The following is a 21,853-nucleotide window of genomic DNA, read 5'->3' as shown; positions in this document are numbered from 1 at the left end:
GTAGCCGCTCTGTGCCAATGGGAGAGAGCTCTCGTCGACAAAATTAAACTACCTCAAACAAGCGTCTCCAGCCAACATAGCGTTATCCACACAGGTGCTTCTGTCGGGGTAACTTATGTTGCTCAGGATGCGGTTTTATTCACACCCATGAGTGACATCGTTTATACTGACAAAAGTGCTAGTGTAGACATGGCCTTAGAGAGAGAAAATGTACTTCTCTCTTTCAGGGGAAGCTGCTTCTCAATCACTCAGCTGTTTTCTGTTCTATGAAAAATGGAACAACTTAGAACAAGTTTTCAAAAGCAGATATTAATCCCAGCGTTCTAAGTATAACAAGAAACTGGCTCCAACAGAAAGAGACAAAGATTGCGAGTGATTTTTCTCTCACTTATTTATCATTTAATACACCATCCATTCATACACCTGTGGTACAAACTCTAGGAACCTGCCACAAAGCATTAAAGCACAACATACCTACTATTCCTTAGACATTTGCATTTTTAACTCTAATATTTAATCTCCAACCAGACGAAATGTCTCAGCAGTCACAATACTAACAAATTTAACAATAGTGGGGGGGAAAAAAAAAAAAAGAAATAACTGGATTAGCTGTTCTGTAAAAATGCAGATGTCTATTAACCACACTTCCAGGGAAAAGAAAAGCCCAAAAAAATAAAAGGTTCACTTAGAGGGAACATGGAATCTTTGGGTTTAAAAAAATTACTTACACAGAAAATCTGGCCTTCTTGAGATTTCTGTAAGGGATCATGTAAACTCATTTAAGATATTAAAAATCTAAGCCTATAGACCCATTGCTATGTGGAGATCAACAGCAGCCATATGTGGGAGATGCGTCGTCTGTGGCATTTGTTACAGTTTGCAGCGCAGCAGCTTCAGCTGTTACTGAAGTACCTGGAGTGCTGTATAAGGGTGCAGCGAAAATACTCCCAACACACCTGCCTGTATTTATAGACAGGCTTTCAGGGCTAGGAAATTTTCCAACCAGTAATTACAGTGACTCTCAAACAGAGCTATATTATCGAACAATGAATGTGGTTTAATTCAAAGGACCTACCAGTAAATGCAATAACAGTAAGTTTGTATGGCAGCGTGGAGGAAAAAATTAGCTGGCCCTAATGCTAGGCTTTCATTTGCTTGATCTCGACCAAAACCTGAGCTAAGCCAAGTGTTGTGCTCCCTGAAAGCAGCGGTCAGGGGTTAAGACAAGAAGGGAGGGGCCAGAGGGAAGGTGGTGGAAAGCCCCTGAAACAAGAACAATTTGCAAGATGGGTCTCCTGTTTTTAAAACTGCAATAACTGCTTGTGTGAAGCAATTCAATAACCTACAGGTGTGAAGCAATTATAAATGAAACTCATACCCTCCCCCATTGTGTAACTGTACCCCGTAGAAGACCATTGTGTAATTGCACCCCTTAAAAGGGAAGATTGTAACAAAAGGCTGGAAAGTATCAAGGAGACCCTAACTCAATTACATTCATACAAGGCAAGGTTGCAAAAGGGTGCTGGAAAGCACCGAAAAGACCCTAACTCTTGACCTGTATTAATTTTGCAATGTATTCCAAATAAGATAATTATTACTCAAGTGTGTGTAATTTGTTAGTAGTTTCAAGCTTTAAAAGCTCCTGTATGGGCTTTGCTTCGGGGGAGCAGTTCCAATAGCTGCTGCCCCCAGTGTGTTGGTGTGTAATCAATAAACAGGCCTCAGGCTGAGCCGCTGACCAAGAATAACGTGTGGGTGAATTTTTCCACAACAGTAGGGAACAAAAACCACAAAGACAATGCTATTTGTTCAATAGTTCTCCTTGGGGCAAGAAAACTTGTTAGCTTTGAAAGACCTAGCAAAATGCCACACTGGTTTGGAAACCACCTACTTGGCATACGACCGCATTTAGTTTTTTGTAAGCTACCGTTTCATCAATCTCATCAGTTCTGCCTTAAGCATTTTGCATTTCTTTTCCAATCTTGTAGCTGAGGATTTTGTTCCAGTCAATCTTGGTGCGAGTGACGGGCAGCTGCCGACGCAAGGCTTTGAACGTGGTGTCGGACATAGTCTGATAGTTTTCACTGATTGCCGTCTGCAAAAGCAACCACATTGAAAGTGTTTGTCTAAGCAGAACTACTACAGCAGAGAATGGATGCTTTCAAAAAGCATTACTCAGTATTAAAGCCAGGCATGCTACTTACCAACTAACTGATAAAGCAAACTTAGCAGGGGAGTGTGCATATATTGAGAAAGGGTCTCTCTTGCCTCCTCCTCCTTCTCAAGTGAATTTATTTGCAAAAAAGCCTTCTAGAAAGGCCCCTTCTTACACATACAACCAGCACTGCATGGGAAACTGCAGCAGACCTTTCCTTAGCAAAGGCTCTTAGTCACAGGGAGATGGAGAGGAGAGTTCAGTCTCCCTGAGGGCTTGTCTACATCAGAAAGTTGCAGCGCTGGTGAGGGAGTTACAGCGCTGCAACTTTGAAGGTGTACACATCTGCAGGGCATCACCAGCGCTGCAACTCCCTGTTTGCAGCGCTGGCCGTACTCCCGTTTTGTCTCGGGTGTAGAGGATCCAGCGCTGGTGATCCAGCGCTGGTAATCCAATGTAAACACTTACCAGCGCTTTTCTTGACCTCCGTGGAAGGAGGAAGCCTCTGGTAATCAAGCTGGTCTCCTTCCCCAGCTTGCTCTCGCGTTCCCGGAACCCCGAGCAAGCAGGTCTCCTTCCCTGCGGTTTGCAGGGGGATTCGGGAACGCGAGAGCAAACCGGGAAAGGAGACCAGCTTCGCCGCGGTTTGCTCTCCCGTTCCCCGAGCAAGCAGGTCTCCTTCCCTGCGGTTTGCTGGGTGGCTCCGGGAACGCGAGAGCAAACCGCGGCGAAGCGGGTCTCCTTTCCCGGTTTGCTCTCTAGTTCCCGGAGCCCCGAGCAAGCAGGTCTCCTTCCCTGCGGTTTGCTGGGTGGCTCCGGGAACGCGAGAGCAAACCGGGAAAGGAGACCAGCTTCGCCGCGGTTTGCTCTCCCGTTCCCCGAGCAAGCAGGTCTCCTTCCCTGCGGTTTGCAGGGGGGTTCGGGAACGCGAGAGCAAACCGGGAAAGGAGACCAGCTTCGCCGCGGTTTGCTCTCCCGTTCCCCGAGCAAGCAGGTCTCCTTCCCTGCGGTTTGCAGGGGGGTTCGGGAACGCGAGAGCAAACCGCGGCGAAGCGGGTCTCCTTTCCCGGTTTGCTCTCTCGTTCCCCGAACCCCGAGCAAGCTGGTCTCCTTCCCTGCGGTTTGCAGAGGGGTTCGGGGAACGCGAGAGCAAACTGCGGCGAAGCGGGTCTCCTTTCCCGGTTTGCTCTCTAGTTCCCGGAGCCCCGAGCAAGCAGGTCTCCTTCCCTGCGGTTTGCTGGGTGGCTCCGGGAACGCGAGAGCAAACCGGGAAAGGAGACCAGCTTCGCCGCGGTTTGCTCTCCCGTTCCCCGAGCAAGCAGGTCTCCTTCCCTGCGGTTTGCCGGGGGGGTTCGGGAACGCGAGAGCAAACCGGGAAAGGAGACCAGCTTCGCCGCGGTTTGCTCTCCCGTTCCCCGAGCAAGCAGGTCTCCTTCCCTGCGGTTTGCAGGGTGGCTCCGGGAACGCGAGAGCAAACCGCGGCGAAGCGGGTCTCCTTTCCCGGTTTGCTCTCTCGTTCCCGGAACCCCGAGCAAGCTGGTCTCCTTCCCTGCGGTTTGCAGAGGGGTTCGGGGAACGCAAGAGCAAACCGCGGCGAAGCTGGTCTCCTTTCCCGGTTTGCTCTCCCGTTCCCCGAACCCCCCCTTGAAGCCGCCCAACAGCGCTGCAGTGTGGCCACATCTAACACCACTTGCAGCGCTGGTTGCTGTAAGTGTGGCCACTCTGCAGCGCTGGCCCTATACAGCTGTACTAATACAGCTGTAACTACCAGCGCTGCAAAATTTTAGATGTAGACATGGCCTGACTCACCTGCTCCCTGGCCTTTCTGCTGAGCTTGCCAACAACTGTACGCAGTGTGATCGTCTCATGAATTGGAATCAGTAACTTTGCACCTTCCAGGACCCACTCTGGTTTCTTATTAATATCCTTTAAAGGGACCTGCCATACTGCTGACTTTATTTCATTTGTTTTTAAACACTTAGATAGCCCCATAACTGTGCCTGGTGGCATACAGATAAACTACTGTCCCTGCTCCAAAGAATTTACAATCAAAATCAGATAAATTGACTATGAAACTAGAAAAAGAAGGTAAAGAAGAAAGGACAAGGGGCGGAACAAAACTAGAGCATTACTCTTTCATGTTCTGATTGTTTGTAAATAGAGGAAATATTTAAAATATTAATGAAATAAACAAACCTAATGGAATCACAGAGATCCCTGCTAAATTCTCTTACCTGATACTCATTTTCCGCATGTTCTATGATTTTAATAAATTCCTTGGCTGTTTGGACATCATTCTGCAGAGTCAGAGGAACAAAATTTACTTTCAGGTTCAATCAAAAGGCTGAATATAAAAATCTATTAAATGGATTTCCTTCTAGAATGCAGTGATTAGGGAAAGACAAAGCTGACAGTTTCAGGCCTACGTCGGGCCAGTACCGATTAGCAACTGTGCTGCTGCTCAGCAGTGAACAGAGGTAAGTGAAAGTGACATTAAACACACCGTCCAGTACAGAGTGAAAGACAGGGCTGCCCTCTAGTGAGCAAAAGAGAACTGTCAAGCATCTGAGGAAGTGGGTATTCACCCACGAAAGCTCATGCTCCAAAACGTCTGTTAGTCTATAAGGTGCCACAGGACTCTTTGCTAAAAGAGAACTGGGCATTCTTGTTACAGAACAGACTTGTGAACACACACCACTGCCCTGCTTTTCCTTCCGACCTAATTGTCATTACAAGACTGTTACCTTCTCTTCAGCATCAGGGTGAGGACACCCAAGCACTTGTTGCAACTACATTTGCCTGGCCTCGGTGCTGAAGGATCAAGATTTTTCAGAAACGTGCTGCTGTATTTTGGTTCAAATTCTCCCTTTTCCTCCCACAGGGAAGAGAAGGCGACTAGTTTTCCCCCATGGCATACGTGACCCCTACTCTAAATGTGAAGCTCATACAACTAACACCCTGCAGCGTGCCTCTCACTACAGTCTTTAGTCTACAAGCAGTGTAAGAAGTTGGGTTTCCCACAGGCCACTGCATGTGTTGCTGCTGCATTGACTGGTCAGCCTATAATTTGATCAAAAGCCTTTACAGTAAGTGACACAAGAGTGGAGTCATATCGGAGAGCAAAGCTGCCCTTGGGGACATAAACCAACACAAAAGAGCTGCTGAAATGTTGTAAATTCTCCATACTCACTGACACCGTTAGAGAGTCTTGGATGTCTTTATGGCTAACTAGCTGCACGTTGCCATCTTCATAGTAATGAACCTGCACAAAGAAAGAATAAGCCCAGTTTATAATTTAACATTATATTGTGGTAATACCTAAAGGCTCCAACCGAGCCAGACCTCCATTATGCTAGGCACTGTCCACAGATACAGCCAAAGACCAGGAGAAACGCACAACAATGTTGTGACAGTTTTCTCAGCCTGCAGTGGAGACTAATTAAGACTGGCTGGATTTTCCAAGGGATTTTATTCTCAGCCAGGACTTATCAATATTACGCTAATATAGTAAACACTCATTACAGCTGGGATGACAGCAGGCAATAAAGGGTTCACAGGACAGCTTGTAGGCTCACTCCTGATTAGCAGGGACCAGTAGTGAAGTGCAGAGCTTGGATGCACATGGTAGTACAATCCACTAACACTAAACCATCAGGACAGATTTCAGCTATTATAACTTTCTTTATAACTTACATTTCTTTAGCATTTTAAACAGCCGATGCACAAGCCAGCAGTCATGAAGTGTCCTAGTTTAAAATGACATCTTTGTGGACCCCTAAGGATTTCTTTTCTGAGTCAAACCCATAAGAACTCCTTGAGAAGCAGCGATGCAACTGATGTGATTGTTGCTGAGCAGTGTAACTAACCTGGATCTTCAGCACTGCAACCACCTGAGCCGCAGGGGGCGTGATGGTAAATTTCCACTCTGATCTCCAACGGCCATTCCTAAAAAGAACCAAAGCACAAACTGACCGGGAAAGACCCCAATATGCTCCCTCTGCTCGTCTTCCAGCACTCTGTGACCACATTCAAAGGCCTAACCTGGCACCTCAGTCCATTGGTGCAGAGCGGTTCAAGGCAATGATGCATCAGTACAGCTTGGGCTTCAAAACAATGAGGGCTACAGCTCCCTGGCTTCACTAGTGCCTCTTTCCCTGGCTGGTTCATGGAGCAGCACAGGGGCCTCCCTCAGAGCAATTTCATCCAGCCTGCCAGGAGGCAGGCCAGAAGCAGAAGCTATTGGGAAGTGGGCAAGGCCAGCAGCAGAGGACCTATTCTGGATCAGCCTACTGCTTGGAAGCAGGCACAGAAAGGAAGAACTCGTGCTCAAAGGGCTAGAGAAGGCAGGAGCACTGTAAGAGCAGGATTTTATAATTTACTATGAGAATTAATGAATGATTTGAATTCCTCCTGCCAGCCACCCTTTTTGAAAAGCAGAAAGGACTGACTCTCTGGGACTATGGGATTCTGTTTCCCATATGCATTACAAATTGGGCCTTTTTAGTTCTGTTTTAAGGCTTAGTTAGTAAGAGACAGGATCCTGTATTGTGTCTTATGTTAAGTAGATTTGAGGAACGTTGAAGGTCTGGGCCTCAACGTGAATCGTTTTGGTTATAAAATTTCGCAAGGTTTAATTTACAATGTCTTTTTCGCTTGATATAAAACATTGCTGTTTGTATTCTCAAAAGTCTCTGTAAAAGATTGTTTGTGTGAATGAGGAATGCATGCATCAGGAAAAGATAAGGTGTGAAGGTCATTGTTAACCAGATGGTCAAGAAAGGAGGAGCGAAGACACTTCTCAAGACTTATTGACGCCAGAGAACCATCAATGCGCATCCATGATTCAGGAAGGGCAGATTGATGACCCTGAAGTGGAGGCTGGCACCCCTAAAGACAACTGATTAAATCAAATCCGGGACAGGATGACCCTCTCGGAGGTGTTTTGGAATGTTATCATCAAAAGATACCACCAATTAAGGAGTAACCGGTCATAAACTGACACAGCAAAATCCACAGATTTCAACGGAGAAAAAGGACTATAAAAACAGAGTGCCTTGCCATGGGGCTTTGGGTTCGTCTTGCCACTACTCCAGGAGCATCGGATCACGACCAACAGAGCCCGGCTCCCCTCTGCGACCAATCTGGCTGACCACTAGATTGATCCAGACTCTGGACTGGTAATTATAAACATCAACTGGTAGGACTGTGTGCATGGTGTGTGTGTGTGTGACAGAAAAGCATATGCTAACTGCTGTATTCTCAATAAATGGGGCGTGTTGCCTTCTCTCCTATGAAAGATCTCATGTGCTTTGTTTAAGCGTAACAGCACAAACACTTGAAAATATTCTTACCAGAAGTTTTTGGGCTGAAACTGGTGGCTCTCAATACAAGCAATAATTGTCTGCTGTCCATCTATAGTCTTGCCGTAAACCTGAATTCATAAAGAAATGAAAAATAAAGCATTACAGTGCCAAGTTCTTGCTGCATGTATTCCACCACCTTTGTATTCCTAATCCTGGGAACACTAGATGGAGCTTCAATATCCTGCTATACCACAGCGCTGAGCGAGAGCAGACAGTGCACATATACCATTAGCTACCTTGTCTATGCACACCCACATTACTTCCCTTTCCTGGTCAGCTCAGGGCTGGAGAGGGCTGCAAAGTGCATTCGTGCATATTTACCCTCAGGTGATTGAGGTAATTAAGGGAAACATTTTGCCACTGGTTTACACATATGACTGCGCACACAAACTCTCTGCACCTTCTTGTCTTTGCTGTACAGGAATAAGGACCTACAAGACAGACACTCATGAAGATGCAAGCCCAAAATACAGTACAAAGTCTCCCTATGGGGCTAACAGACATGGGGCAAAGAACCATCAATGAAATAAGGTAGGTACTTAACAGTACAAAACCCATTGGGATAGTGATCTTTCACATATGCCCTCAGTGCACTGTCACAGGCATCTCTCCATGGCTTTAGAGCTGCTTCTGTGTCCTCATGATGGGGATCACTCGCTTCTTTCCTTAAATGATCAAACTTAAAGGAAAGTTTGTTCCTTGGGTCCAAAAATCTGCCATTGCCCAGGTCGCCGTGTTCTGTAATTAAGACCTGAAAAACAAAGCGAAAGATTGAAGCGCTTCCTTATGCTGATTTAAATGTCACTTTGCTCTTCTGGGGCTCTTGAGTGCAAGTTTGCTAGATTTCACCACAAGGCGCTATTTGTTTCAGATGAAACCTTATGATCTGCAGTGCCCTCTCCTTTGCAAGGACATTAACGTTTCTATGGTTCACTTAATGATTTGGGGTTTGCTGTGAGGTCCTTGGACAAACTTTCCCTCTCAGCGTGGTTATGTTGTAGCTATCCAGCCCAAAGATGGCTGCATTCAGTGATGCTGTGTATAGAAAGCTTACAACGTTTTTTGGGATCCTTTGTACGAAATACAAACATCAATTACTCTGCTTCTGTAAAACTATAATAGGATAACTCAAGTCCCATTTCTTTCTCCTTCCTAGAGGAAGGGTGGATGTACCTCAGGGTTCCATCATTTTCCTCTCTTCTTCCTTCCATAAGCCTGTATGTTGCAGCAACTCCTCCTCTGATCAAGGAGGAAGAATAGATGTGGCTACTTCACTATGTATCAGGTTTAGGCTGGGGTGAATGGTCTTGAACAGCACAACAGGGCATTCCCTTTCCTACCAGGAGATCAGTCAACTCAGGAGCCAGACCAAGCAGAAGAGCCAAACCTCCTTTTCACAGGTTATATAGCTTCTGTCAAATCTGCTTCTATCGGCAGCCTAGTACTGCTATAGTTCCCATGCCTGCACCACGGGAACCCTCTGGCACAAGGGGACACTGGGATGCAGTTCCTGTATCAGTATTGAGCTCAGAAACAAGAGGCAGCCAAGCCTGCTTTCAGTCTCCAACAGGGCTCACTTTCTTCCTCTGAAAAACGGAAATTAATTGTACACATTGTGAAACTTCAGTCTGTAACTATCAAGAGGCAAAAAAATCCCCAGACCATCTTTTGGAGGGAAACGGGAAGCTCTTTAGTTTGTGGTTTTATACAGGAGAAGAGAATGCAGAAAGGCTGAAATGATATAATGGGAGAGCCAATATATTTGGAATAATTGGATAAGGAGGGGGTTGGTGTAGACGGAAATGGAAAAAGAACATATGCTATGTTTTAAGAGCCTGATACTGAAACCAATGGGAGCTGGGAGTATGCAGCATCTGAGGGTATGTCTACATCTACAATTTTGCAGCGCTGGTTGTTACAGCTGTATTAGTACAGCTGTATAGGGCCAGCGCTGCAGAGTGGCCACACTTACAGCAACCAGCGCTGCAAGTGGTGTTAGATGTGGCCACGCTGCAGTGCTGTTGCACACCGCGGGGAAGGAGACCTGCTTGGAAGGGGGGTCGGGGAACGCCAGAGCACACCGCGGGGAAGGAGACCTGCTTGGAGGGCAGTGGAGTTTGCTTAATTACCAGAGAGGCTTCCTCAGGTATGCTGGGATAACTGCTTATTCCACGGAGGTCAACAAAAACGCTGGTGAGTGTCTACACCTGATGACCAGCGCTGGATCACCAGCGCTGGATCCTCTACACCCGAGGCATGACCGGGTGTACGGCCAGCGCTGCAAACAGGGAGTTGCAGCGCTGGTAATGCCCTGCAGGTGTGTACGCATCCTAAGTTGCAGCGCTGAAACCCCCTCACCAGCGCTGCAACTTTGTAGTGTAGACAAGGCCTGAGAGCTGCTAAACAGCCCTAAAAGAAAAGCTTTCTTTGCTCACTCTGCCTCAGGCAAGACTTCCACTGGCTTTAGCAGGGAGTTGTGCCCAAGGAAGGAGTATGGAATTAGTCCCACTTAGTAACAGAGAGGATGGTCACAAGGAAACATTCAGTCTGAGGCTTTTCTGTAAGGAGAGAAGTTTGCTAAGTCCTGAGTGCAGAGAAAAATGTCAGGTGATCAGAAGATCATATTTTCAACCTAACCAGAACTTCCCATCCAGATCGTTATGGAAGGACATCGTAATACGTGCAGTGATGGATACCAATCTGAAAACCTGCAAAGAAGACAGGAAGCAAAACTTTGTCTTACCTGATCATCATACCCCTCAATCTTCACGGGAGTGAACTGATCCATGTTATACTGGGCAAATGCACTGTTAATAATTGAAAAGAAAAAAGGTAAGCTTTAACTGTGCAATCTTTATTACTTATAGTTTCACTGAGGGACTAATGACTACAAATCCCAGTACAGAGAAAATGTCCATGTTTAATACTTTCATAGACAGTGCTCTTGGGGATATTTTTTGGTGTGATATCGAAGGTATGAATTGACCTGAGATAAATGACTGGTTTCCTGTGATGGGAGCAACATGAATATTTTGAGATCTTTGGTATAGAGCAACCAACTATCACTAAGGCCAGGTTACACTACAAACACCCATTGGTGTAACCACGTCACTCAGGGGTGTGAAAAATCCAAACCCTGAGCAATGTAGTTATACCAACCTAGCTCCCGGTGCAGACAGTGCTAGGTTGACAGGAGAGCTTCTCCCATCAACACAGCTACCACATCTTCACTGAAGCACTATAGCGACACAGCTGCAGCACTGTACATTTAGCAAGCCCTCCGTCCAGCTTGCCTGGGGGACAAGATAGACTGGCGTGCCCAAGGGGACTGTCTGTGACTCCGTGGTATGACTGTTTTTGTGCTTCAGAAGTTCACACTTGTTACTGGGTTGGTGAAAGCTAATTATAGAACAGACAGCTAGCTGGGGTCTTATCTCTGCTTCTTGACATCTGCCCACCCTGAGGATGGCATTCACCATCATGAGCCACTCCAGCCAGCATGACAGGTACCAGTCCTCTGATGGTTTGAACAAAGATGAATCATTCCTTAGGATGCTAAAAGGTTACAATACATATATGTTGGCTCTCCTCATGTGTTTAGATTCTATTATAACAATAGTAGTTCTGCTTAGACTTTTGGGAGGAGACCCTCCACCTTTCCATGTGCTTTGTTTGGGAGAGGGAAATTACTTACATCACCCCCTCCACCAGCACTACAACTGATCGCAGTTCACATCGTTATGTCCTTAGACTGAAAAAACACATGCTCACACACTTCCTTAAAATGTTTTGAAATCTGTTTTAAACAATACTTACTGTGCTGCCCCTTCCCTGAGAAGATTGTCATTGTTAAGCAGTAACCGGACATCTAGAGAAAAGAAAGTTCAGACAGATTATCAAATGTTGGTCTTTGCACCCTAAAACTGAAATGGAAGCAGAGGCTCAACAAACATTAAAGTGGCTGTAAATCATTTTACTAAACACTGTGTGGTTGTATAATGGAACTAAATTCTTCCCTTCTTGCTGTCTATGTGATGGTTCTGATTAAAGGCTAGTAAAGCATAACCATGCTAGGCAGAGGGGCTATACTACTGTCATTACAAGTAACTATCACGATAGTGGATCGATCACTGGAATGGAGCTCAGGAGACCAGAATTCTATTCCTGGCTCTTCTATTGGCCTGGTGTGAGACCTTGGGCAAGCCACTTACCTCCATGCCTCAGTTTCCCCATCTGTAAAATGGGGATAATGATGCTTTGTAAAGTTCTTTGAGATCTACTGATGAAACTCTACATAAGATTATTATTATTAGTAGTAGTAGAATAAGAATTAAACATTTTCCATTATACTCTCCATTTTCATACATTCACAGTTTTCTGAAACATGTACCTTTGGGGCTGTAATTTTCTTTCTTGGTCATTGTTCAAAACAACTTTTTTTATTATTATTATTATTTATTATTAAGTTAAAGAATTTCTTTAGCCACTTTTGAGTTATAGTAGAATGACAGTAAACCAAAAACCCTTCTGGCTCTAACAAAATTCCAGTCACACCATTGTTGAACAGTGAAAATGGCTCCTGTGGTGTTTTCTGATGCTGGTGTCCAAAATATATTACATATATGGAAAGCTAGTTACTATTATGTCTCCATAATATAAACTTCAGAGTACCTGATGATATCCATTTACAATTAGATTTTACATTTGTCTGGTAAAAGCCAGTTTAGAACATTTATTATTCATCACAATACCATCAAGTCAATGCTGTACCAAAGCAGCAAGGTGAAATGGCATCCAGACAAAGGATTTTGCATTCATATAAATGGCTTCAAACAGTTCAGATCAAGCCTGAAAGGTACTAAGGAAACACAATAGACCAACATCCATGTGACAAGCACATATAAACAAAGATCACAAACAGATTTCCGTTAACCTAGGATCCTAGGCTGTGACTCCAAAAATGGCTGATTTGGATGCCTCAATTCTGAGGTGTTTAAGTTGGGACACTTTAACAGGGTCTGATTGTGCTGAGTATCCAGCCTCTTGTAAGATGTCATAAGGCGATATTTAAAATCATTAGCCACTTCTGAAAAATCTGGGCCTTAAAAAGTATAGCCCCTCTGCCAATCATATTTTGTGAGGTACCCTAAATATATTCTAATAATAGCTGAAACCTGGAAAATCCTATGACCTATTTAATTTTCTGTTATTTACTCACCATTAAACACTTCATTAAATTCTCCTGGTGGTGCATGAGTGATGAATTTTGCAGCTATACGCACCTGCAGCAAAGCAGAATAGTCATTAGACTACATTCAATAAACAGTGCAAGTTTTTTGTTTAGGTACCAACAAACTGCAACATATTTACACCAGCATAGGTCACTAGCAGAACGGAGTGTTACAGTTATAGATAGTGCTATTAGTTATGGACAGATTTAGGCACAAATTTTCAAAAGCGTCCTTTAGTTAAGCTTGACAGAATCTGATTTTTATTTTTTTAATAATTTGGATGGATAATATTGATGTTTATGTTTAAGTATTTTTAAAATTTTTATCAGTGTAAATTTGCACAGTTGCACAAAATAGGTTTTAATGAATTCATTTTGATGGTCATAAATTTAGATTTTCACAGTTGTAGGAAATTATGCAGGGGTTAGGCAATTATTATGTAGTGATAGATGTTGAAAGTCAAAAAGTTAAAGCTTTCTAAAAGTTAAAATACAAACTGTCAATATCATATGCCAAAATACATGGTAAATATCCTTAAATCAAACACTAATGTTCCCAAATAGCATTTTTCTTACTTTGCCCATCTGTAAATTTTGATGATCAATGGAAATAGTGTGTGCGCGCGTGTGAAATGAAATTGAGGGTTACTGACATTTACTGATGAAAATCTAATCCTTCTAAGCCTAACATTAGTTTTGTGTGCTTCCAGGTCTGGAGACCCAACCTGAGACTTTGGGCCTGATTTTTTAGAGTATCTGAGTCCCCACAACTCTAACTGAAGTCAATGGAAGCTGCAGCTACTCAACACCTCTGACAAATCAATCTCTAGGACTCCCAAGATGGTCACCCAAAATTTGTAAACACTTGAAAATGTGGACTTTGCTTTGTAAACACCCTTTTTGATCACAAACATCACCTTAGACACCAAACTGCTCAGCCTGCACAAGTGCACACAAAATTAGCCAACATTCTCCCTTTTACAAAAATCTAACAGTCTTCTTGTGACCTAACAAAACACCACTGAGTTCCACGGCTTGGAACTACCTGGAGGTCCGTATGTCAATTACGTACAGAGTGAGTTACCAAAGTCCTGAAAGGGGTGGAGGGGAGGGGCCTGCTACTAGATGACAGCCTACTGGATAACTGTGTAGCTAAGAGATGTAATATACAGGGAGAGAGCAGAGAGTTGCCTGTGATGTAATTGCATTGCTACTGATGACTGGTGGGAGGAGATGCCACTGACCACCTGGAAACAAGCAGCATGTAATAGCTGAAAGAGGAGATCCCTTCCAAGAAGGAAGACAAATACCCTCTCCCCACCAAGTACCATGGGACAAGAAATTTGCATAAAGATGTAATCCTGCCTTCTTTAAACACAATTAGTTATGCTTTACAGGCTTCAAAGGGAAAGTAACTGAAGTTATAAGAACTCATTGAAAAAAGTGTAAAGATACAAAGTGAGAAAGCAGGGAGTGATGGAAACGTACAAAGTGCAAAAGTGGACGGTGATGGAAAGTTACAAAATGAAATTGAGATGTCAGCAGAGGGAGACCCTGTCTCAGAAACAAGCCTCCAGATTTCATTAGCTGTTGTGTAATTCTGGTGAATCCCACCACCCTGAGCTGGGGGCACACCTCCTGCCAACACTACCTGCTTTGTGATGGATGTCCTCTAGAGCAAACAAGTGTCCACAATGTAGAAAAAAAATGGGAAGAGATCACAGATGTCAAAGTTATTCTCAAGCTAGCTACTGAAACGTTATTTCCTGAGCATGTTGTAAAGAGACTAGGCCTGATTAAGCAGATCAGTGATACAACCCATGGCCTTAAGGCTTTTCACAGACATTGGAAAGATCAGAGTGTTAGTCAACAGTGAGGCTGGGCACTTATCTCTAAGTTTTTGACCTGTTTAGCTACTGTGTCAGTCTGATCAGGACCCTCTTGTTCTTGCAATCTAGAGAGCAGGAGTCACAGTCTAGAAAAAAGTAGCCACAGTTAAACCTTTTTACTGGAGCTAAAGCCTCTCAAAATACTTAGATAAAAGCAGCCACAAAACCTTTGGGAATACAAAGTAGCAAACCCTAAGCCAACATTATTTCTGCTGCATGCACTGAATACCTCTTCAAAACTCAGGATATTGTGTATGTATACTACTTTGATTTCACAGGTACGTCTCTATCTTTCATCCACACAATATGACCTGTGCAAGAAGACCACGGAGTGAATATGATCAGGAAACTTTTAGACCTAAGACCTCCTATTTGGAAACAAGGGAGAAATTTTCTATTTAAGCTCACCTAAGCCTATCAATTAGTTGCTAAGTTTGCACAGAGTTGACTAGGGATTCACTATTGGACACCATGGTTTATCATTATCAGGGATCCTAGTAATCCATTTGCCATGGAAAAATGTGGATTTTGCATTTTTACAATGAATCTTGAGTTTTTACATTTTGTGAAAAAATAAAAATGTATACAGTAAAACCTCGTTTATCCGGGCCTCCATAATCCAGCTCTCCGTATTAACCGAACCACCAGCTGCCCAATGCTGATAGCTCTTGCGGTCAGCCCGTGGTGGCTGGGACATGGGCGGTCAGTCCCTGGGCAGCTGGTGGTTCGGTTAATACAGAAAGCCAGATAATGGAGAATCGAATAAATTGGGTTCTACTGTACATCACTAAAACATTGATACTTATATATATTGTGGCTAGGGAACTAGTTCAGTGTTTCATTTTAACCATGGAAAAACATGGATTTTTGTGAGGTTTTTTAATTGGATAATTTTTTTTTTCCAATCATGGAAACCTAAGATCCCTGATCATTAGTAATGCCATATTACGCTCTCTTCTGGAATTACTGTTCATGTGGAGTCTCTGGTTAAGGAAAAAACTGAAAACAATTCCACACAGAATGTGGAACCATTTCTGGCATGTGTCAATAAAGGGACTTAGTGCCATTCTGTGACACATTGTTAATTCATTTGTCCAGAGCTGTATATTTCACTGATAGTTGTACTGTGGGCCTATCATTAAAATTCACAATGTAGTGAAAAAATGAAGGCATGTGGAATCAGAAGCACTATGATAAAGATCTGAGCAGGCTGATGTCAGAAGAAAGTAATACCTGAGATTTCCTGAACTCTGAAGTGGGAAAGGAAAATCAAAACCACCAGTGAGTTCTAAAATGTATTAAATGCTAGTGTGTTGTATCATTTGAATTCACGTGGCTTTGGTACTAAGGCAAGTTTGTTTCAGTCTAAACAACAGGTTCCCTAATTCCAAGCTAGGCTTTATGGTTTGCACAGTACCTCAGGGAATGTAATGTTACTGGACAGGACTCTGGAGGCAAATAGACTCAGCCACACAATTACACTGCTCCCTTTGAGGCTTATATATAAAACATACTGCTTTTTTCCACTTAGTTTTACAGTTATTCATAGCTTTCGATTATGGCAAAAGCTGGCTAAGGCTTTCTTGCTGGATAAGGCATTACAGTGTCTTCAGCTGATACAGCAAGGATTGTTTTAAATTCGTCCTGTAAAGGCCATTTTGATTAACAAACCAGAGTAGTACAAATATCAGATTAATCATTCAATTAATGAATCTGCAGGAGCAGAGTTGAGAGGCCAACCCCCTTTACAAACATTTTTCTGGCATCTAGCTTGTAATTCCACATCCTTCGAAGGGATTTAAAACACTTCACTGACAGGAGAGGCATTGCCATGCTTTCTGGGTGCTTTCCCATCCTACTAGCATCACCTCCATCTTAGCGGGACTGAGCCTGAGCAAGGTGCCAGTGTCACAGATACTTGAAAAGCAAAAACTATTTATACTTATTTATTTTAAAAATTATGGTGTTTTTAATGCCCAAAATATTTACATTAGTTTGAGTGCAACTGACAAAAGAATAAAAAGGCATAAACACAGGTATGAAGTGGGATGGAATGTTTGCCCACCTTTCCAGTCTGGGGGCATGTCTTCACTAGCAACGTTAAAATGCTACCGTGGCCATGCTTTAACGTGGCTGTGTAATTGCGTCACCAGCTTATAAAAACCCACCTCTACGAGGGGCGTAGCTCCCAGCGCTGGTGCACTGTGTACACTGGTGCTTTACAGCGCTGAAACTTGCTGCACTCAGGGGGGTGTTTTTTCGCACCCCTGAGCAAGAAAGTTGCAGTGCTGTAAAGTGGCAGTATAGACAAGCCCTTAGTTTCTTTCGGCTTTTTGCTGAAACATGCCAGACATTTACAATTGCTAAAATGTGTTTTTTCCATTGTTTAATAAAAACCCACTAGCTAAATAACTCTCATTCTAGTTAGAGTATCTAATATCCATATAACTTCTGAAAATGTGTAACAGAAAGCGTTAGACTATTCTCAACTGTAACCAGGATTACTGGATAGTAACTAATATGGACATTGCTGTTCCCCAGTTTGCCCTGTAGACTTTACTGTGAGCCCTAACCTACATGGCTGATGTGTGTGCTTTTCTTAGAAAGTACAAGCATAAGCATAAACATAAGGCATGTCACTCTGGAAATGTTAAAGCAATACTACAACTGCTGTACTCAGAGTACACACACAACTTCATCTAACTGATGCCAAGATCCATTTAAATTGGAAGGATCAAAGCAGGGTATATAGTCCCCCTACTCCACTTCCCCAACTGGACACAGTCGCTCTTCCAACTGAGCTCCTAAAATGGCAGCTGGATAAAAGGCCATTAAAAATAATCATGCAGTGCCTATATTTATGCAACATCTTGGTAATTAGATAAATGATGTGGCTAGTCATTAATGCAGCTGCACAACTGCATTATACTTGAGGCCCTGATAAAGTGGGGCCTTATTATAGTTAGGAAGACATAACCACCTCTCTTTTGGTATTATATCCCACTTTAGACCCAAATTCTGCCCTGCACCTATAGTAGTTTGCTTCCTAAAAGACTAAGTCCAGGACTCAAACCCTGAATAAACCACAACGCCTATGTACACTTCAATCCATAAGTAACTTCTCCAACTTTAGTAGGACTGGTGAAGTTAAATAGACAAGACAGTGATTGACAAATCTACATTTAGGACAAGTGCCATTAAAACAGCAGCCATGAGCAAAACACACACTGCAAAGACATGTAATCATTTTTATAAAGTGTAACTTTATCCTCTCCCTCCCCTCCCTTTGATCTGGAGCAATTAAAAAACATGGAAGAGATCATTACTCTACACAACTGAAAACAGCAGTATCTACCCATGAAATGGAAGAAGCAGACTTTGTATGTGGTAAAGAATTTAATCCTCTATATCAAGCTTCCGCATTGTTGTCACTTTGGAGTCTCTTTGCCTTTGGGTGTCAGCACACTGATAGCATGTTCATCTGCAGAAGTATGAAACTAACACTATTTCTGCAAAACTGACCTACTTCCTGGCTCATTATTACCATTTCAGGTATCTTTGCAGAGTGCTAGCAGAAACTAACTTCCTCTTTCTAAAATGCGGAAAGCATCAAGTAGTGAAGTCTCTTGACCACTATTTTTTTTTTAAATGGAAGCAGAAAAAGAAGGTGACAGTACAAATAATTCATAAGAAACCAGAGCGATATACATTCAAAAAGTCTTGAATATGCAGCATACACTTCAATTATCCAACATTTACCTATGACTATGAGGGACAATGAATAGATACCTATAGATGTGACAAACTAGATTAATTCATTTTGCTTGGTGTCTCAGTGGTGTGCACTGATTTATTTAAAGTCAGAGCAGTTAAAGCTAAGCATTTAAAAAGAGAAAGTGTATGCAAGACAAACACCCTAGATTTGTCAGCAAAGTGATTACAAGGTTGTCAATTGGTTAGAACAGAAGACTGTGAGCTCTGACTTCTATTCCCAGCCCTGCCAATGTCAGCGATGCCACAGGCAATTCATTTAATCTCTGTCTCAGTTCCCTTCTGATTCCAACATCTTTAAAATTGGGGAAACGCCTACTGAAAGAGGTAAAAGATGGCTTAATTTATTTTGTTAAAATCTTCAGCTGAAATTCAATAATGGACAATAAAGTATAAATAGCTGAAAATGGTATAGAATTTACTCAAAAGAAGGAAATATTCAATCTTATGGTTAGAATTTATATTATACAACATTGAGCAAACTACTCTAACTAAAGGACTATGGGTCCTGTGGCTACAGGGCAACTCTTTGTCACTTTTTACAGATCCAGACTAACACAGTTACCCCTCTGATAAAGGACTATGGGTTATTCTGATGTAAATCTCTCTCAATTTCTCTTGTTGAAGTTGTCCCATTTTGTATATCTAATTAAACATTCATTAACCCACAGACAGAATGAGTAACTCTATAAATCAGTAGTCAGGACACTCCCCTGATAAGTGGGAAATCCCGGTTCAAATCCTCTCTCATCAGGGAGAGGTGGGATAACTGAACCAGGGTTTCCCCCTCCCACCTGAAAACCCTAACCACTGGGCTAAAGGTATTAAAGGAGGAGATCAATCCTCCATTCATTTTGTGTAGAATTCAGCATGCTCTGAGGTTGCTTAGAGGGCCCAATCTAGTGAGCACAATAGACAGGGCAACACCTGACTCCGTTTTTGATCACACTAGGGCTTAGGTATGAGACAGTGGTGCAAGTACCAAAAGGCTGAAACTTAAGCATCTTAAAAACTTTTATAACAAAAATTTAAGTGTCTACAGGGTTAGGCAGCAGCTGAGTGGGGGCTCTGTGAAACACAGTAGAGCCTAATATTTTTTATTTTTAATTATTTTTTTTGTAGATAGGGGCCTCAATGTTCCTTTGCCTGGTTTGCTCCTTTCTTTTGTTGTGAAGGATCACTAACCTCATTGATTTAAGAAGAGGCCTGGACTAAAGAAAGCTACAGAAACAGAAGACCAGAATCACCACAAACACCAGGTATCACTGATTGGGTGTTTATCTTAAAAACTGCTGTTTGCAAATAGAGAAAGCTGTTAGAAATTAGCCTTTGAATTGTTCAGAAGCATATTTTATCCCATACTACTAAGTAGATTAACATAGTACTTGCACTCAGAGCCATGAGAAGATAAATAATGCAAAGTACCAAAACATCAGAATTTAAAATACCAGTGTTTAGCTAAGTAAAGTAGGTCTCCATTTTTAGTATCAACATTCAGCAGGTAATTCTAGCTTCCAAGTGAGAGGAAAGCCAGGATAATACATAATAGGGATCTGAATCATAGATTCATTTACGAGCTGAAGCTGGTCAGAAAACTTCAAAAGAATATTGGAGGGTAGTGGTGGAGAGGAAATGAAGAAAAGTTTTAAAAAAATTAACCTTCCCAATAGTTTAAACCACTGAAAAATTTGTGGGGTGTGTGTGTGTGTGTGTGTGTGTGTGAAGAGATCTGATGATCTCATTCCATCTTTCTTGTATCTACTCTTTGTGCCACCTTTTGCATATGACACTAAAGTTTAATCAATGAGAACTCCTATTGCTAGCAGAAGCAGATTAAGGAACTGACACACCCTGACTGATCAGATCTGGAAAGAAAACTGAGAACAAGACAGCATTTTTTTATACACTGTAGTAGCAAGTAGGCCATGCTCTGTCTGCCTACACAGTGTGCTGGCAAATTCATGTTCCTGAACATGTCCCAGACACATACTCTCAAGTTAGCAGCTAAATTATGGTTGTAATTTAAGTGTTCTGAATTTTCATTGTGTTCTTTTCATAGGGGGCTATCAGAAGAGGATTTAGAAAAACATCAGCTAAAAATAATAAAGGCAAAATGAAAGTTTTAGACTAGCTAAGATTGACAATATAGATGTAGTCAGTGTATTTGCTTTGTAGGAGAGGCCCTGTCTGCTCTGTTGACACTAAATAGTCCAATGACTTTTCATAATAGATGAGGCTTATCACAAGTCTTCTTCCAACTTGTGTGCTAGCTGACTTCCAACCTGAGGTTGGTTCATTCAGTGGTGGTGCAAGAGTTGAGACTTACTAGAAAAGGACAAGACATCAACAAGAAAATGGATATTTTACAGTTTTTTTTTCCACAGTCACTGAAAAAGATACTTGAAAGAGCATTTGCACAGAAACGGTTAGAAGGAAACAATAATCACAAGGAACTGACTGCTTCTCCCTTGGCTCTCTAGTAGTGACTGTCTAGGTCTTCCTCCTAATGGCAACTAGAAACAGTCCAGATTAACTGTGCTACTCCCACAGCAAGCAGCAATTCCTATCCCATGTCTGTGAAGTAATAAAATGTGGAGAAGGACAGCACCATTCCCTCCCCCCCCCCGCATTAGACACACTAAAAGGGGAAGGAGGTACTACCACCCTCTGTGCCATCTCCACTGAAATGAGCAAAGGGGAGGGGGAATTCTATCATGAAGGGGATATAGTTAGGGGGAGGAGGGTGCACATGCCATACTGAGTCAAAATTAGCATTAGGGGTTTTCTCCCTCTCATGGGGCTGTGACTATCTTCCTGTTTTGGAGGAAAGATGATACCCCATAGGGAAGAGAGCCCCGTATTGTAACAGTTCACATAGGTCCTTGCCCCTCCTCTATGGAGCACCAGGCAGATATACATTGTGTGTAGGGGGTCTGTGCCCTCTCTAGGGAAGGGCAGCAGACGGGGGTATTGGAGGGTGTCTCGCCCCTCGCTAGAGAGGGATGTGGGGGCATTAGAGGGGGTTTCTCCCGGCGGGATGAGGGAGTTGGGGAATAGTGTCAGGGGGTCTCTTCCCTGGATGTGGGGGGTAGTGGGAGAAGTTTCTCCCTCGCTATGGGGGCAGGGGGCTGCTTGGGGGTCTCCTCCTGCCGTAGCGCGGGGCCAAGGCCCTGTCCGCCTAGGAGATGGGGACAGCGGGAGGCGCTACACCGTAAGCTCAGGGGAGGCACGAAACCCTACCCCTACCTTCTCCTCGTCCGACACCCGATCCTCGAAGTCGGCCATTTTGGGTCCTTTGGCTGGGCCACGCCCCGCCTGCCACCCCGTGCAAAGCACGCCGGGAATTGAGAGCAGGGATGGGGTGGGGCAGCAGGCAACCGCCTATCCGGAAGGGCCTGGCCGGAAGTGCCGAAGGCCCCATCTTGGTTGTGGGCAATCGTGGGTC

At 43.3% G+C, this 21,853-nt stretch overlaps 1 protein-coding gene across 1 annotated transcript; it reads right to left on the bottom strand.

Annotated features, from left to right (window-relative positions):
- Window positions 1-373: 373 nt before the first annotated feature.
- Window positions 374-21,736, bottom strand: CAPZA1 (capping actin protein of muscle Z-line subunit alpha 1). The gene is made up of 10 exons (XM_030561729.1): window positions 21,655-21,736; window positions 12,737-12,800; window positions 11,335-11,386; window positions 10,262-10,325; window positions 8,063-8,269; window positions 7,507-7,586; window positions 6,022-6,100; window positions 5,346-5,417; window positions 4,390-4,452; window positions 374-2,095 (listed from the first exon to the last, which is right to left on the bottom strand). The coding sequence occupies exons 1-10, from the start codon at window positions 21,691-21,693 to the stop codon at window positions 1,955-1,957; spliced, it is 861 nt and encodes a 286-aa protein (XP_030417589.1). The 5' UTR covers window positions 21,694-21,736; the 3' UTR covers window positions 374-1,954.
- Window positions 21,737-21,853: the final 117 nt, after the last annotated feature.

Source organism: Gopherus evgoodei, chromosome 4, assembly GCF_007399415.2.
Source record: "Gopherus evgoodei ecotype Sinaloan lineage chromosome 4, rGopEvg1_v1.p, whole genome shotgun sequence".
NCBI classification, from domain to species: Eukaryota; Metazoa; Chordata; order Testudines; family Testudinidae; genus Gopherus; species Gopherus evgoodei.
This window is presented reverse-complemented; position numbering and strand designations above follow the sequence as displayed.

Bases quoted from the DNA above. Each gene is read 5' to 3' on its own strand.
- CAPZA1 (XM_030561729.1), bottom strand. From the start codon at position 21,693: ATGGCCGACTTCGAGGATCGGGTGTCGGACGAGGAGAAG. The intron at 11,387-12,736 runs GTGAGTAAATAA...TCTTTTCTCTAG, and splicing joins ATTTAATGAAGTGTTTAATG to ATGTCCGGTTACTGCTTAAC. The intron at 8,270-10,261 runs GTAAGACAAAGT...TTTGTTTTTCAG, and splicing joins TTGAGGGGTATGATGATCAG to GTCTTAATTACAGAACACGG.